This window comes from Plecotus auritus, assembly GCF_963455305.1.
Source record: "Plecotus auritus genome assembly, chromosome: 9".
In the NCBI taxonomy this organism is placed as follows: Eukaryota; Metazoa; Chordata; class Mammalia; order Chiroptera; family Vespertilionidae; genus Plecotus; species Plecotus auritus.
The window spans coordinates 152,597,359-152,611,471 of record NC_137783.1 but is presented as its reverse complement, the minus strand read 5'-3'; the positions used below and the strand labels follow the sequence as shown (position 1 = coordinate 152,611,471).

At 61.0% G+C, this 14,113-nt stretch overlaps 1 protein-coding gene across 1 annotated transcript in view; it reads right to left on the bottom strand.

Moving 5' to 3' along the window:
• Positions 1 to 2,937: 2,937 nt before the first annotated feature.
• Positions 2,938 to 14,113, bottom strand: part of SLC22A6 (solute carrier family 22 member 6) — a 38,179-nt gene continuing 27,003 nt past the window's right edge. The window contains exons 11-20 of the mRNA XM_080640754.1: positions 10,082 to 10,589; positions 9,582 to 9,685; positions 9,245 to 9,399; positions 7,742 to 7,910; positions 7,153 to 7,276; positions 6,884 to 6,999; positions 5,534 to 5,748; positions 5,299 to 5,407; positions 3,468 to 3,671; positions 2,938 to 3,195 (exon numbers count right to left, since the gene is read on the bottom strand). Coding sequence (XP_080496880.1) covers positions 3,105 to 3,195; positions 3,468 to 3,671; positions 5,299 to 5,407; positions 5,534 to 5,748; positions 6,884 to 6,999; positions 7,153 to 7,276; positions 7,742 to 7,910; positions 9,245 to 9,399; positions 9,582 to 9,685; positions 10,082 to 10,589 — 1,795 coding nt within the window. The 3' untranslated portion in view covers positions 2,938 to 3,104. The remainder of the gene's footprint in view (positions 3,196 to 3,467; positions 3,672 to 5,298; positions 5,408 to 5,533; positions 5,749 to 6,883; positions 7,000 to 7,152; positions 7,277 to 7,741; positions 7,911 to 9,244; positions 9,400 to 9,581; positions 9,686 to 10,081; positions 10,590 to 14,113) is intronic.

Below are 14,113 nucleotides of genomic sequence, written 5' to 3'. Positions count from 1 at the left end.
GGGCGAGAGGGCAGAGGGCAGCTCTCTGCAAGGGCTTTCACGTCTCTGCCAGGAAGGCCCAGCTCCCCCCGCTGCTCTTACATCGCGGGCAAAGCGCCTCCCAGCTCCGGCTCTTCCCCCGTTCGCCCAACTCAGACCAGGGCCACACGTCTGGTGTGTGTTTGGGGTGGTAAGGTGGGGACGCAGGGGACGGAAGGGCCGGGGCAGGAGGCCCGCGCAGCCCCACCTGGTCGCGATGGTGGAAGCGAAGGTGTGGACGCCTGGCTCGGTTGTCTCCACTTCATTAACCCTCACGCACGGGGCGGTAGAGTGGGCGCATGCGGCCCTTGCCCATCAGCCAGGGCTGTGCAGAGAAGACGGCCTGGGCAGGGGCTCTGTGGCCTCCGTGCCGCTGGGCAAGGGCAGCCCCGTGGCGGGAGGTGAGGCGGAGGCAGGACTCGGGCCGCCCCTGCCTGTCCCGGGACAGCCAGGCCTCCGGCTCCCCGTCCGGCTGAGGTTGGCGCTGGCGGGCGGGCGGGGCGGCAGTGGGGGTGGGTGGGTGTGGTGTGGGTGGGGGTGAGGCGGGCGGGGCGGCAGCGGGGGTGGGGGGCGGTGAGGCGCTGCAGGGTGCTGTGGGATCCATCAGGACAGCGGAGGGAACAGCCAAGTCACCTGGACCTGGAAGCGGCCGAGGCCCCCAACGGCTGCAGGAGGCATTGAGGCCAGGACCTGGCGGGATCGCCGGGCAGGCCTCCTGCTCCCTCCAGCCGTCCCTTCTGCGGGCAGGGGGAGCGGCGGGCGGCCCTGGGTCTCCCTCCGGGCCCTGCGCAGCCTGGGCCTCCTGAGGCCGGTCGTGTCCATCGCTTCTCGGTACAGGAATGCCGTTAAACAGTTAAACGGTGACTTGAGAGTGAGACGTCCAACGAGTCCGACTCCCTGGTTAATGGTTAGTCCAGGGCTCTACAGGGCAGGGCAGGCTGACGGGGAGGAGAGGGGCAGGAGGGACACGCCATGCCCTGTCCCCTCACTGGTCAGGGCAGGCGACCCCCTCCTTGGAGAAGACGGGAAAGGGCTCGGGTCAGGACCGGAGGTCAGGGGGCGCAGCGGGTGTGCGATGAAGCCCGTGAGGAGCCCGCCCCGAAAGGAAATGCCCCCCGTGGGCCCCAGAGCCCGGGCCTCCTTCCTCACCACGGGGCCGCCACCGGCCGCTCGAGGTTTTCTCCTTCCCAGACGGCCGGGCTGACCCGACTCGGAGACGGTGTTGGGGTCACACCGTCAGCAGGTCCAGGGAAACCCAGGTGTTCTGACACCTTGGCCCCTGTTATGTACTGAATTCTGTCTGCACCCCCCCACCCCCCCATCATTTATTGAAGCCGTAACCCCCATGTGACTGTCTTTGGAGAGGGGGTCTTGAAGGAGGTCATAAGGGTAGGGTCCCAACCCAACATGTCCAGCGTCTTTAGAAGCAGAGGGCCTTTAGACACACAGAGGGCCATCAGAGGGCAGTGTGCTCAAAGGTGGGGGGGGCGGCGGGGGACACAGTGAGAGGTGCCACCTGCGAGACAAGGAGCGAGGCCTCAGGGGAAACCCAACCTGCCGGCACCTTGGCTGTGGACTTCCAAAAGCTCCAGACACTCCTGGAAGTGAAGCCGCCCGTCTGTCGTAGTTTGTTAGGGCCGCTCAAGTAGCCTACTACAGCCCCCAGGGGTGTCACTGTACCCCGCGTGTGACACCATTCCAGCGAGAAGTAGGGCAGAAAGCCCGCTCTGGGGGAGGGGACTTTTGGGAAAGGTGGTCTTGCTCTTGGAAAGAGCCGTGTGGAGAGTGACTGCCCTCAGCCGCCTGAGCTGCTGCTGTGTGAGGAGGGGGTGCGGTGACCTTTTGGCCCTCATGGGGGGTAGCCGACCTGTGGAGGATGGAAGGGTCGTGGGTTGGAAGGAACCTAGATCCACGATGTTGGGCCTGAGTCACGGAAGCCTGTACGTCCTCTTCTTTGCAACATGCCCTGGTGTCTTAGTCAGCTCGGGCTGCCACAGCGGGATACCCGAAGCGGGGTGACTCGTCCATAACAGAAATCTACTTCTCACAGGTCTGGAGGTGCACAGCTGCCATCCCGGTGCCAGCGTGGCCACATTCTGGTGCGAGCCCTCTTCTGCTTACAGATGGCTAGCTTTTCCTATTCTTTTTTCTCCATGGATTTTCAGACAGAGTGGAAGGGAGGAGGAGGAGGGAAGAGAGAGAGAGAAACATTGATGTGGGAGACACATTGAGTGGTTGCCTCCTGCATGCAGCCCGATGGGGGGCGGGGATCGAGCCAGCAACTGGGGCATGTGCCTTTGACTGGGAATCGAGCCCTCAACCCTTCAGTCTGTGGGCCGATGCTCTAACCACTGAGAGAAACCACCCAGAGCTACTTTCTTTTTTTAAAGATTGATTTGAGAGAGAGAGAGAGGAAGAGAGAGAGAAAAACATTGATTTGTTGTTCCACTTACACTGAGTGGCCAGATTATTATGATCCCTGAACGCATAATAATCTGGCCACTCAGTGTGTGTATTTCTGTGTGTGTTTGTATATATATATTAGAGGCCCGGTGCATGAATTCGTGCCTGGGTGGGGTCCGGCCAGCCTGGCAAGGGGGAGGGGACATGGGCCTGCCTGCTGGTCGGACTCCTGGTCGAGGGGACAATTTGCATATGAGCCTTTTATTATATAGGATACAGACTGAGTGGCCAGATTATGCGTTCAGAGATCATCACAATCTGGCCACTCAGTGTATTGATGCATTCATTGGTCGATTCTTGTATGTGGCCTGACTGGGAATCGAACCCGAGACCTTGGTGTCAGGGGCTCTAACCGACTGAGCAGGCCAGGGCGATGGACGGGTTCCCTTTGGGCTGGAAGCTGGCTGATGGGGAGTGGCGGTGCCTTTGAGACGAGACAGGCCAGGGGCGATAGATGCTGTGCACAGAGAACCCTTTTAATGATTCGGACTCGGGGCAATCTGTTCAGGGTGGCCCCCGGGAGGTGCTTCCCTGCGCCGTTGCCCCTGCTCCCTCCTCGTGCGGGTGGCCCAGGACCTGCAGGCCCGCTCCCTGGAGGGCTCTGGAGGGCCCGTTCTCAGTGCTCAGAGCCCATTCTTCTCTTGCGCTGAGGCCTGCAGCGGGACCATCTGCTTCTGTTGCTCTTGCTGCTGTCGCTGCGCTTTCCCTCTCCTCCTGGGGGCAGGAGAGCGGTGCCCTCAGCCTGCAGGCCGGGGCTGGGGCCTCCTGGGGGCTCTCCAGGTAGCTATGCCCGCCGACCAGCTCTCTGCCTCGAACCCCTCCCCCTCCCTGGAGACCCAGAAAGGACCCCAGGAGGCAGCCCACTGGGGAAACAGGGCCGAAGAGCCGTGGCCTGGGAAAGGAGGCCTGGTTTGAGTCTCAGCGCCACCCCGGCCTGCGTGTGTGACCTGGGGTAGGTCCCAGCTCCTCTCGGGGCGGGAGCGCACCTGTTCTCCACGTCTTGCACCGTGTCCGGCAGGGGATGGCCCAGGGTCTCCGGCAGGAGGGCAGCCACGGCGCTGGCGACCACGGGGACAGCGCCGTAGATGAAGAGAGGCGCGGAGGGGAGGAGCTCGGCGGTCATGCTCACCAGGGGGCTGGCGATGCTGCCCACGCGGGCCATGGTGCTGCCCATTCCCAGGCCTGTCTGCCTGTGGGGCCCGCGGCGGGAGGGGCTGGTTAGTGTTCTGGCATAAATGTCGAGGTGCTCAGGCAACCCTTGGTGCCTCCTTTGTCCCCCATTTGATTAGCTAGCCAATTTGGCATTTGTTTTCGAGGTGAGGAGGAGGAGGGAAGAGGAGGAGGAGGACAAGGAGGAGGAGGAGGAGGAGGAAGAGAAGGAGGAGGGGGAAGAGGAGGAGGAGAAGAAGGAGGGGGAAAAGGGGAAGGAGGAGAAGTAGGAGGAGAAGGGGAAGGAAGAGGAGGAGGAAAAGGGGAAGGAGGAGGAGAAGGAAGAGGAGGAGAAGAGAAGGAGGAGGGGGAAGAGGAGGAGGAGGAGAAGGAGGAGGAAAAGGGGAAGGAGGAGGAGGAGAAAAGAAGGAGGAGGGGGAAGAGGAGGAGGAGGAGAAGGGGAAGGAGGAGGAGGAGGAGGAGGAGGAGGAGGAGGAGGAGGAGGAGGAGGAGGAGGAGGAGGAGGAGGAGGAGGAGGAGGAGGAGGAGGAGGAAAACAGGTTGGGAAGGGCTCTGGCCTTAGCATCAGGAGATTGGTTTTGCCTCTGCCCTTAACTTGCTGTGTGACCTCGGCCAGTCCCTTCTCCTTTCTGGGCCTACGTTTCCTTGGCAGTCGAGTTGTAGCCAACTGTCCTCAGATCGCCTGGGGGATTTTTGAGTTACAGTTGCCCATCCTCACACAGACAGACCTATCAGATCAGAACCCCCAGGGGAAGGGTCTGGACTGTGCAAGTTAATAATAGGCTCAGCACATTCTCTACGAGAGCAGAGGTTAAGCACATCGACTCAGGAGACTCAAATCCAGGCTTTGTCGCTTACAAGCTGTGTGACCCTGGGCAAGTCCCTTAACTTCTCTGTGGCTCAGTTTTTTCGTTTGTCAAATGGGAATAATCATAGTACCTACCGGATGGGCTTGTTGTGAGGGTTAAACGCGTTGATGTTGGTAGAAAGTTTAAGACAGTGCCTGGCACATAGTAAGTGCCTTGTACGATTATTCTTTCCCCTGAAATCCCTTGAGTCCTCAGTACAGTACCCATCACCCCTCAGGGCTCCCAGGTGGCTTCGGGAGCCGGATGCCGCTTGGGCATCTCATGTAAATTTTGCATCCCATTCTGAAAACAGACACACGTTTCTTGTTTCTTAATCTGGAAACCCTCCCTCGGCGCTGTGTTGATCCTGATGGCTGGTGTACCACGTCCGCCATTCGTAAGCGCGGCTCCTGTGGTGGGGAGGTGGTGGTCTTTGGTTTCAGACGTACCACCTGGTGTATGGGTGGAATTTAGATTTGGTGTCAGATTCTAACGTGCGCTTTGAAGGTCAAGGGGGGACTTCAATTCATTGCCTCTGAGATGCCTCTTCTTGGCTCCCTACCTTGTCTCAGCTGGGCCACCTCCTGAGGTCTTCTAGGGTTGGGAAGGGCTACGGGGGTAGTCAGTCCCGTGTCAGCCAGGGACCAAGCGTGTATCCCGTGGCTGCTATATACCTTGTGCTGATGGGCGCTGGGAAGGACTTTTGGGCTGGGCATGTTGACCATGCTCTGGGGTATGACCTGTGTATGCAGGAAATATTTCACCCCAGGACCCCGCCCCCCCTTGGACTCCCACTCACCGGATCGTTGTGGGGTACAGCTCCCCAGTGTATAGAAAGATGCAGTTGAACGAGGCAGCCAGGCAGCCCTTCCCCAGCACAGCAAGGGAGGTTCGGACAATGGGCTGATCTAGAGAGAGGCGGGGTGTCAGTGGGATCTGGGGAGCAGGGGCTGGGAGGATGTGGCCTCGCTCCCTGGTGAGAAGTTGAGTCATGTGTGGGGATGAGGCCAAGGACGAAGGACCAACGTGCTCACCCTGGGGTATCACCCCATTGGCCAGGATGCAGATGCCCGCCAGAAGCAGGGAGGCTACCTGGGCTGGCCGCCGGCCCAGGTGGTTGATGGCAAGGAAGCCCACAAGCTTGGCAGGCAGGTCCACGGCTCCGAAGATGACCTGAATGAGGTAGATGCTAACCCCAAAGCCTTGCAGGTCCATGACCAGCCCGTAGTAGGCGAAGCTCGTGGCGAACCTGGCGGGGAGGGATGAGGTGGGTGGCGTTTGTGAGGAAGGCTTCAAGGTGGGGTGCTCATTCAAAATAGGGGTGAGCTGCACGGAGTACCCTGCTCAAGGAGCTGGAATCCCCCTTGGCTAATCCTTCTTCAGACATTAGTCTCCAGGTTAAATATGGGGGTGGTCCTGCCACGCCCCCAATTATTTTTTGCTTTGTAGGGTTTACGTAGTTTTCATCTTTATCCTATATGTTGAAACTGGGCTGAGGAAGGACGGGTGGATATCCAAGCCATGTCCTTAGGGCTAAGGTGTTGGGAGAGGCAGGCCTTCTGGGACCTGTTCATGATGCTGGAAGGGGTGCTGTTTCTTCTCAAGCTGTCAGAAGCCTACACAGAGAAGCTCAGGTTATTGGATAAAACAGCCTAGAGCAGCGGCCGCCAGCCCGTGGTCTGTGGACCACTGGTGGTCCGTGAGGTCTGAAAGGCTGGGACTGCTGCCCTAACTGGTGTGGCTCAGTGGATAGAGCGTCAGCCTGCAGACTGAAAGGTCCCAGGTTCGATTCCAGTCAAGGGCATGTACCTTGGTTGCGGGCACATCCCCAGTAGGGAGTGTGCAGGAGGCAGCTGATTGATGTTTCTCTCTCATTGATGTTTCTAACTCTCTATCCTTCTCCCTTCCTCTCTGTAAAAAATCAATAAAATATATTAAAAAAAAAAAAAAAGAAAGAAAGGCTGGGACTGCTGACCTAGAGTAAATCCAGAACTGGTGCCACAGAAGGCATGGTGGAGTGCTCCGTTTGACGACGCCTTTCTGAACAGACGTGGGCTGTCGGGGGTGATGGGGTCAGGAGGGTAGCTGTGAGGAGGGTCCTGGGGAATGTTGCAGTGGGAACGGAACACACTGGCTGAGGTCAGCCGTAGCCACGATGTGCGTTTGGACACCAGCCGTAGGCCTCTGTGGCCTGTGCCCGTGCTCTGGCCAAGGCCGGTACAGACTCCGGTGTTTTGCCAGCCGGACTGGTCTCTGCCCTCGCAGCAGGTCCGGTGACCTTCCCTCCCACTTGTCTGACTCCCCCCCCCCCCCCCCCCCCGCCCTGCACGCACTCTCTCCCCAAGCAGCCAGCCGAGTGTCCGGGGCCTGCCTGCCGGGCCTACCAGAGCGCGGAGAGGCAGAGGAAGAGGTGGCGCAGGGCGGGGCGGCGCAGCAGCTCCAGGGCCGAGGCCGAGCCTTGGCCCATGGTCAGCTCCTTCTGCAGACTGGACCGGAGCACCTGCCAGGATGGGGAGGGCTCAGGGCCTGGGCTCCCCAAGGGGCTCCTCCCAGCCCAGCCCCTTCCTCAGGGAAGCCCTCTGGGTCCTGAGACCTGGGTTCTAGGCTTGGGGGTGGCGCCTGGGGGTGTCATGGGAAACGTTGGGGGGCTCACCTCCATATTTAGCTTGGCCCCCTCGTCCCGCTCCCCATTGATCCGGGCCACCCTCTGCAGGGCCTTCAGGGTGAGGTCCAGCCTCCCGGAGGAGGTGTACCAGCGGGCTGATTCGATGAAGAACCTGGGGGGTGGGGGTGGGTGTTGGCATTGCTCCCGTTCCAGGCGCCTGGGCTGGGGCAGGAGGGGAGCTTCCTAGTCTGGGAACCCAGGGGCTTGGTCAAGTCCATCCGTCCGGGACCACAAAGCAGCGCCCAGCTCGGTGAGGACTCATGTGCAGCAGGAAGTCAGTGCTTGGGTGCTGGGGAGAGGGAGCCGCACAGGCAGGCTGGCGCCCGGGGCGGGGGTGGGGGGTGGGGATCGGGGAGCTGGGGAAAGCCGAGAACTGGACGCCTTGGGCCAGATCCTGCCCCCACAGCCCCTTCCCCGGCTGTCAGGCTGAGGCACGGCCTGGGTTTGACCTTGTGGCTTTGACCTTCTCTGATTCTGGGGGGTGGGGTGTCCAGCAAGATCTGGGGGATGTCCTGTCCCTGGCAGTCCTCTGGGCTTCAGTGGCGCCCCCGTCCCCCTCCCCCCGGGCCCCACGCACCAGGAGTAGATGAAGGAGACGAAGAAGGGCACCGAGACCAGCAGCTGCAGGTAGCGCCAGTGCGGCACGGCGTAGGCCACGCCCGCCAGGATGAACTGGCCCAGGCTGAAGACGTAGCCGGCCAGCGTGGACACGTACGCCCGCGTGTGGATGGGCATCCACTCCATATCTGCAAAGAGGGTTAGGCAGAGTGTGCAACTTCCCGACTGCCAGCGGGCGGGGCCTGGGCAGGCAGGACCCTCGATGCATCCGATCAGGGCAGGTGCCTTGGGAGGAGGTGGAAGACCAGTGGAGGTAGGGATGGGGGGTGGGGATCCCCAGGGATTGTCCCCTCCTCTCCTCTTCTGGGCGATGGCTCCGCCCTGCACTACAGTCCTGGCTGGGGCCTCCTTTCCCTCAGGGGGTCCCTGACCACTCAGTCCAGCCTCAGCAGCAGCCACTGCCCTGGTTCTGCCAGCCTGGCCAGACCTCAGCCTCGGGGGTGGGGGGGCCAGAGCTGGGAGGAGCCGAGGCTTCCCTCTGCCCTGGGGAGCGGGTGGAGCGAGGGCAGCTCTGGGTGAGGGAAGGCCCGCCCCTTGCGCGCCTGGGGCAGGTGTGGAGCCAGACTGGGCTGGGGGGCTGCGCTCCCCAGAGGTCCTGCCTTGGCCCTCGCTGAGTCCCGGTTAATTCCTTTAGTTCAGAGAATCCTAAACCCTTCGGTTTGCTTCTGGGCTTGAGGGGTGACCTCGGGTCAGTCCCCTCCCTCCTCCCTAGCCCCGGGCTCCTCCTCTGGGAACCGCGGGCTGGGAAACAGGGCTGTGGGCAGGCCACGCTCAGTCCGTGAATGTCCGTCCTACACGAGGCCGCCTCGCCCGTGTTAATAATGTTGGGATGAGGCCGAAACCGGTTTGGCTCAGTGGATAGAGCGTCGGCCTGCGGACTGAAGGGTCCCAGGTTCGATTCCGGTCAGGGGCATGTACCTTGGTTGCGGGCACATCCCCAGTGGGAGGTGTGCAGGAGGCAGCTGTTCGATGTTTCTCTCTCATCGATGTTTCTAGCTCTCTATCCCTCTCCCTTCCTCTCTGTGAAAAATCAATAAAATATATTAAAAAAAAATATTGGGATGAGTGGCCACATTGGGAAGTTGGGATATTTTACATAATAAAGGGGGGAGGCCTGTCGGGGGGGGGGAGACCCCCTGGCTGGGGCCCTCTGGATGGTGGACCCTCCTCTGGGTACAGTCCTCCCCGCTCCCTGACGCCTCCTGCGCCTGGCCTGCTGCAGTCCCCATGGGGCGGGGCCTGCCGGTGCCTAACAATGGCGTTCGCAAGCCCATGTCTGAGAGAGGTCAGGATGGTGGAAGCCCCCCCGCAACCCCCCCGCACCCCAGAAGTTATTGTGTTGTCTGGAGGGCAGATGTGTCCAGAGGCCAAGGCAGGCAGAGCTCAGGAAGGTGGGCTGGGAGGGGGCTGAGTGGTGAGAGGAGAGGGGGTAGGGACCCCCCATCTTCCCAGCACCCCTCACTCAGGGTCATGCTGTTGAGGACGATGCCAGACATGGACATGCCCGAGAGGAGCCGGAAGGCACAGTAGACGGGGAAGCTGGGAGCGAAGGCTGCGCAGGTCCCCGACGCGGCCATCTGCAGGTGGCTCAGGATCAGCACCTTCCGGCGGCCCAGCCTGTGGGGACAGAGGAGGCCCTGCGCCAGGATCCTGCGGACCAAGGCCCCGGCAGGGCTGGGCAGGGACAGGAGGGCTGGCCCGGGGGTCCTGCGGGGAGAATGCCAGCCTCCCCCTAGGGCCCTCTGCCCAGCCCAGGGGCCCCGGTCCCAGCCCGGCCCCTGGCCCCGCCCAGGACTGACCTGTCTGCCAGGTGTCCGAACACCACGGCTCCGAGAAGCACCCCCACCATGTACAGCGACTGAGCCAGCTGGCGCAAGGCCCTGTGCGAGCACACGAGGTCCCACTGGGGGGGGAGGGGCGGGGCGAGGGTCAGGGGAGAGGAGCCTGCGCTGCACGGCCCCCCTCCCCCCCCCCCCCCCCCCCCCCCCGCTGCTGGCCCTCCGAGCCTGACCCCTGTCCCCCGACACGACACGGCTCTTCACCACCGTCTCCCGGGTCCCAGAGCCGACAGATGGGTCTGGACTCCCAGTCACCTTTTCCCCCGGCCCATCCAACTCCTTTCTCTGTCTTCCACTGCGGCCTCTGGAGAATCTGAGACAGCGTGTGTGCGTGTGTGTGCATGTGTATGTGTGTGTGCGTGTGTGTGTGTGTGCGTGTGTTTCTGCCTGTCTGTCTGTCTGTCTGTCTCGGAGGGGAGGGCGCAGGGTGGATGGTGCGTGGAGGGGCCCAGCAGCCTCACCTCGGTCACGATGGTGGAGGAGAAGGTGCTGTTGTCGTAGATCCAGCCATTGGTGCAGGGCTCTGTGGCCTCCGTGCCGTTGGCCAAGGGCAGCCCCCTGTGCGGGGAGGTGAAGCGGACGCAGGACTCGGGACGCCCCTGCCTGTCCCGGGGCAGCCAGGCCTCCAGCTCCCCGTCCCGGCTGAGGTTGGCGCTGGTGGGCGGGCGGCAGTGGTGGGTGGGGATGGCGGCGGTGAAGTTCTGCAGGGTGCTGTGGGAGGCCATCAGGAGCAGGGGCAGGATCACCAAAGTGACCTGGGCCTTCTGGAAGCGGCCGATGCCGCCCAGCTGCTTCAGGAGGTCATTGAAGGCCATGGGGGCCAGGCCCGGCCGGGTGGCTGGGGGCTGAGGACTTCCAGGCCCAGGATCCCTGTCTGTGTGTCCGTCCGCCGGCTGTCCTTCACCGGAGGATCGGGGCTGCCGTGGCTCCTGCAGCTGGGCTGCTCCTGGAGCTGAATCTGAGCTGGCCCTGTGGGGGGGACGCAGCCTGTCGGGCGCCCCTCCTTCCTTCTCTCTCTCCTGGCCTGCCCCTCCCTTCCCCTCGCAGCCTCTTCTCACTTGTGGAGGCTCAGCTTTTGGGGCAGCTGTGGCCTGGGCCCCTACATGGGCAGTATTTAATCCTCGGCCGGAGGGAAGGAGTTAAAGTGTGACTAAGTATCAGAAGGATTAATGAACCCTCCAAGCATCCTGGTGTCAGTGGAATTCCTCCAAGTGGGTATAAAGGGCAGGAGAGGGGGGACTGAGGTGGGGATGGTGGGAGGGGATGGACTCGAGGGCCCATCTGGGCATCTGGGGGCAGGAGGCGACAGGGCGGGACCTTTTCGTCTTCCTTTCAGTGAGAAGACTGGGTTCTGAGGAGTGTGGCGGCCTCTTGAGGGGCGTCTGTCGTTTTTAGTGGACAGGATCAGTCTGTCTTTGAGAAGGGTTGCCAGCATGCAGGACGCCCAGTTCACTTGAATATCCGATCAACAAATATATATATATTTCACTGTAAGTATGTCCTTAAAATCACATAGGACATACTTATACTACAAATGTCTTCGTTGCCCGGCCGGCCTGGCTCAGCGGTTGAATGTCAACCTGTGAACTAGAAGGTCATGGTTGGATTCCAGGTCACGGCACACACCCGAGTTGTGGGCTCCATGCCCAGTGTGGGGCGTGCAGGAGGCAGCCGATCCATGATTCTCGCTCATCATTGATGTTTCTCTCTCTCTCTCCCTCTCCCTTCCTCTCTGACATCAATAAAAATATATTTTAAAAAAAGTGTTCGTTGATCGGAAATTCAAATTTAACTGGGCATCCTGTCTTCTCGTTTGCTAAAATTGGCAACCCTGGCCTTCGGTCTTCTGGGGACAGCTCCCGTCTTATAGGACCACAGCTTCTCCACCTGAAGAAAAAGTAGAGGCTGCTTTTGAAGCAGTGGGACCCTAGACCAGCCGTGGGCAAACTACGGCCCGTGGGCCGGATCTGGTCCGTTCGGCTGTTCTATCCGGCCCGCGGAGCCGAAAGAGCGGAGGGTTCTCTTGCTCTCCCCTCCGCTCCTTTACTTTGAATGTATATTAGTTCACACAAACACTCCATCCATGCTTTTGTTCCGGCCCTCCGGTCCAGTTTAAGAACACATTGTGGCCCTCGAGTCAAAAAGTTTGCCCACCCCTGCCCTAGACCAACATCATGCGTGATGTCGATCGATGCTTCCGGAGCCTCAGCGTTAACCTTCTAGTTTATCTTGATTCACATCCCCCCACTTTAGTTGTGATGAGCATGAACTTATCTTATTTTCAGTCACAATTCTAAGACGCTCACTTGATTTCCTCCAACACTTGGCTCCTGAGTTCTGGCCACGCAGGAGCCGGGCAGTGCCGAGCTGTGATTGGTTGGATCATGGGTTGGGTGTCCCAAGAGAGCAGGTGGCAGCTTCTTGCTTTTAGTTTGAATACAATAGACAACGTGGACTCTGGAGTCAGCCCGGTTGGATCCACATCCTCACTGCACACCCACTGGCTGTGTAGCCGGGTGAGTCGGTCGGATCCACATCCTCACTGCACACCCACTGGCTGTGTAGCCGGGTGAGTCAGTCGGATCCACATCCTCACTGCACACCCACTAGCTGTGTAGCCGGGTGAGTCGGTCGGATCCACATCCTCACTGCACACCCACTGGCTGTGTAGCCTGGTGAGTCATTACACCCCTCTGTATCCCAGTGTTCTTGTCTGCAAGGCGGAGCGCACAGCCGTGTCGGCCTCCTGGGTTGTTGGAGGGTTAAATGAGCCAATACAGGGTAAGAAGTTAAAGTGGCTCCTGCCCCAGCGCTCCGTGAGGATGGTCCGCAGGATCCTGGCGCAGGGCCTCCTCTGTCCCCACAGGCTGGGCCGCCGGAAGGTGCTGATCCCGAGCCACCTGCAGATGGCCGCGTCGGGGACCTGCGCAGCCTTCGCTCCCGGCTTCCCCGTCTACTGTGCCTTCCGGCTCCTCTCGGGCATGTCCATGTCTGGCATCGTCCTCAACAGCATGACCCTGAGTGAGGGGTGCTGGGAAGATGGGGGGTCCCTACCCCCTCTCCTCTCACCACTCAGCCCCCTCCCAGCCCACCTTCCTGAGCTCTGCCTGCCTTGGCCTCTGGACACATCTGCCCTCCAGACAACACAATAGCTTCTGGGATGTGGGGGGCAGGGGGCTTCCACCATCCTGACCTCTCTCAGACATGGGCTTGCTTATCATTTACATCTGGTTAAAAAAAATAAGACTTCCACATGGATTTTAGAGAGAAAATATGCACCTCTTCTCCTAAGAACAGTGATCCCCACACAACCAAGAATTGTCTGGACCTAAGGTGTCAACAGTAAGGTTGAGGAAGGCCAACCTAGAAGATGTCTCGGACTTAGGTTGCGTCGCGATCCACCCCACACCTGCTGGGCTGAAGGTACTCCAGGCGCACAGATACTCCCGCCGACACAGTCCTAAGGCTGCCCACGCGCTCGGCTGAGTGGGAGCACGGCTGGCAAGGCGCGTCCCGGGGCTCCTCCTCCACCTTTTGCTTGACCGAAGCCAAGTAGCCAGGGCTCCCCAGCGCCGCGGCTCCTCCCTGCCCAGGCCTGGCCTGGAGGGGACCCCGATCTTCCCGGGCCCAGGCCCGCATTCTTCTCCACCACGTTCCGACCCCACTGTCAGGCTGGGGCTCCCATTTGCCCTGGACGGGGTGTTTCCACGTGGGGTCTCTGGCTGTCCCTCTCTCACCTGCTTCCTACTGCCTGGCCCTCCACCCCTCGGCATCGGATGCACTGGCGGATGTCTGCACACGACGGAGGGTTAGGGTTCCATGGCTTTACAGGAGGCACCGCAGGCCCTGCACACATGAGCAGATGCAAAGGGCCACGAAGGGAAGGAGAACGTCTCGCTTCTTCTGGGCACAAACCTCCATCTTGTCGTTGAGAAGAAGCAGTTTGCTTTCCAGCTTCTCCTGCAAGGAGCCCAGAGGCCCTGTTCCCATGGTGGCGTCGACACAAACGCCTTTTGTGTGTTGAGAGCGCGTTTATCGTCCACCCAGGCCCTGGGAGACGTCAGGTCTCAGACTGGTCCTAACCTATCCCGCCTAGCTTCGCGGCCAGGTTCTCAGAGGTGTGGACTGCCCGCTGCAGGCCGTGGAGATCGCCAGGCCTCCGTGCCCAGAAGGGAAGAGGGCAGGTCCAGAGAGGGACGTGACTCGGCCCAGCCTCCCCCCGCCCACCGGTGCTGGCTCCGGGCTGGGACGCAGTGGGCGTCCAGATGCCTGACAACATGCTCCAGCCAAGGAATACAAACGAGCCCGTGGCCTGGGAATGTGAGGACAGCTGCACAAACAGATGGGGGGCTCCGGGGCCACCTCCTGCCAGAACCTGGTGCCCGCGTGGGGGAGTGGGCAGTGCTGAGGGCAGTGGGGGAGACGGTGCGTCCCTCCATGAACCCTCCCTCTCTGAGCCTGAGCTCAACGCCACCTTGGAGAGAGCTCCCGCC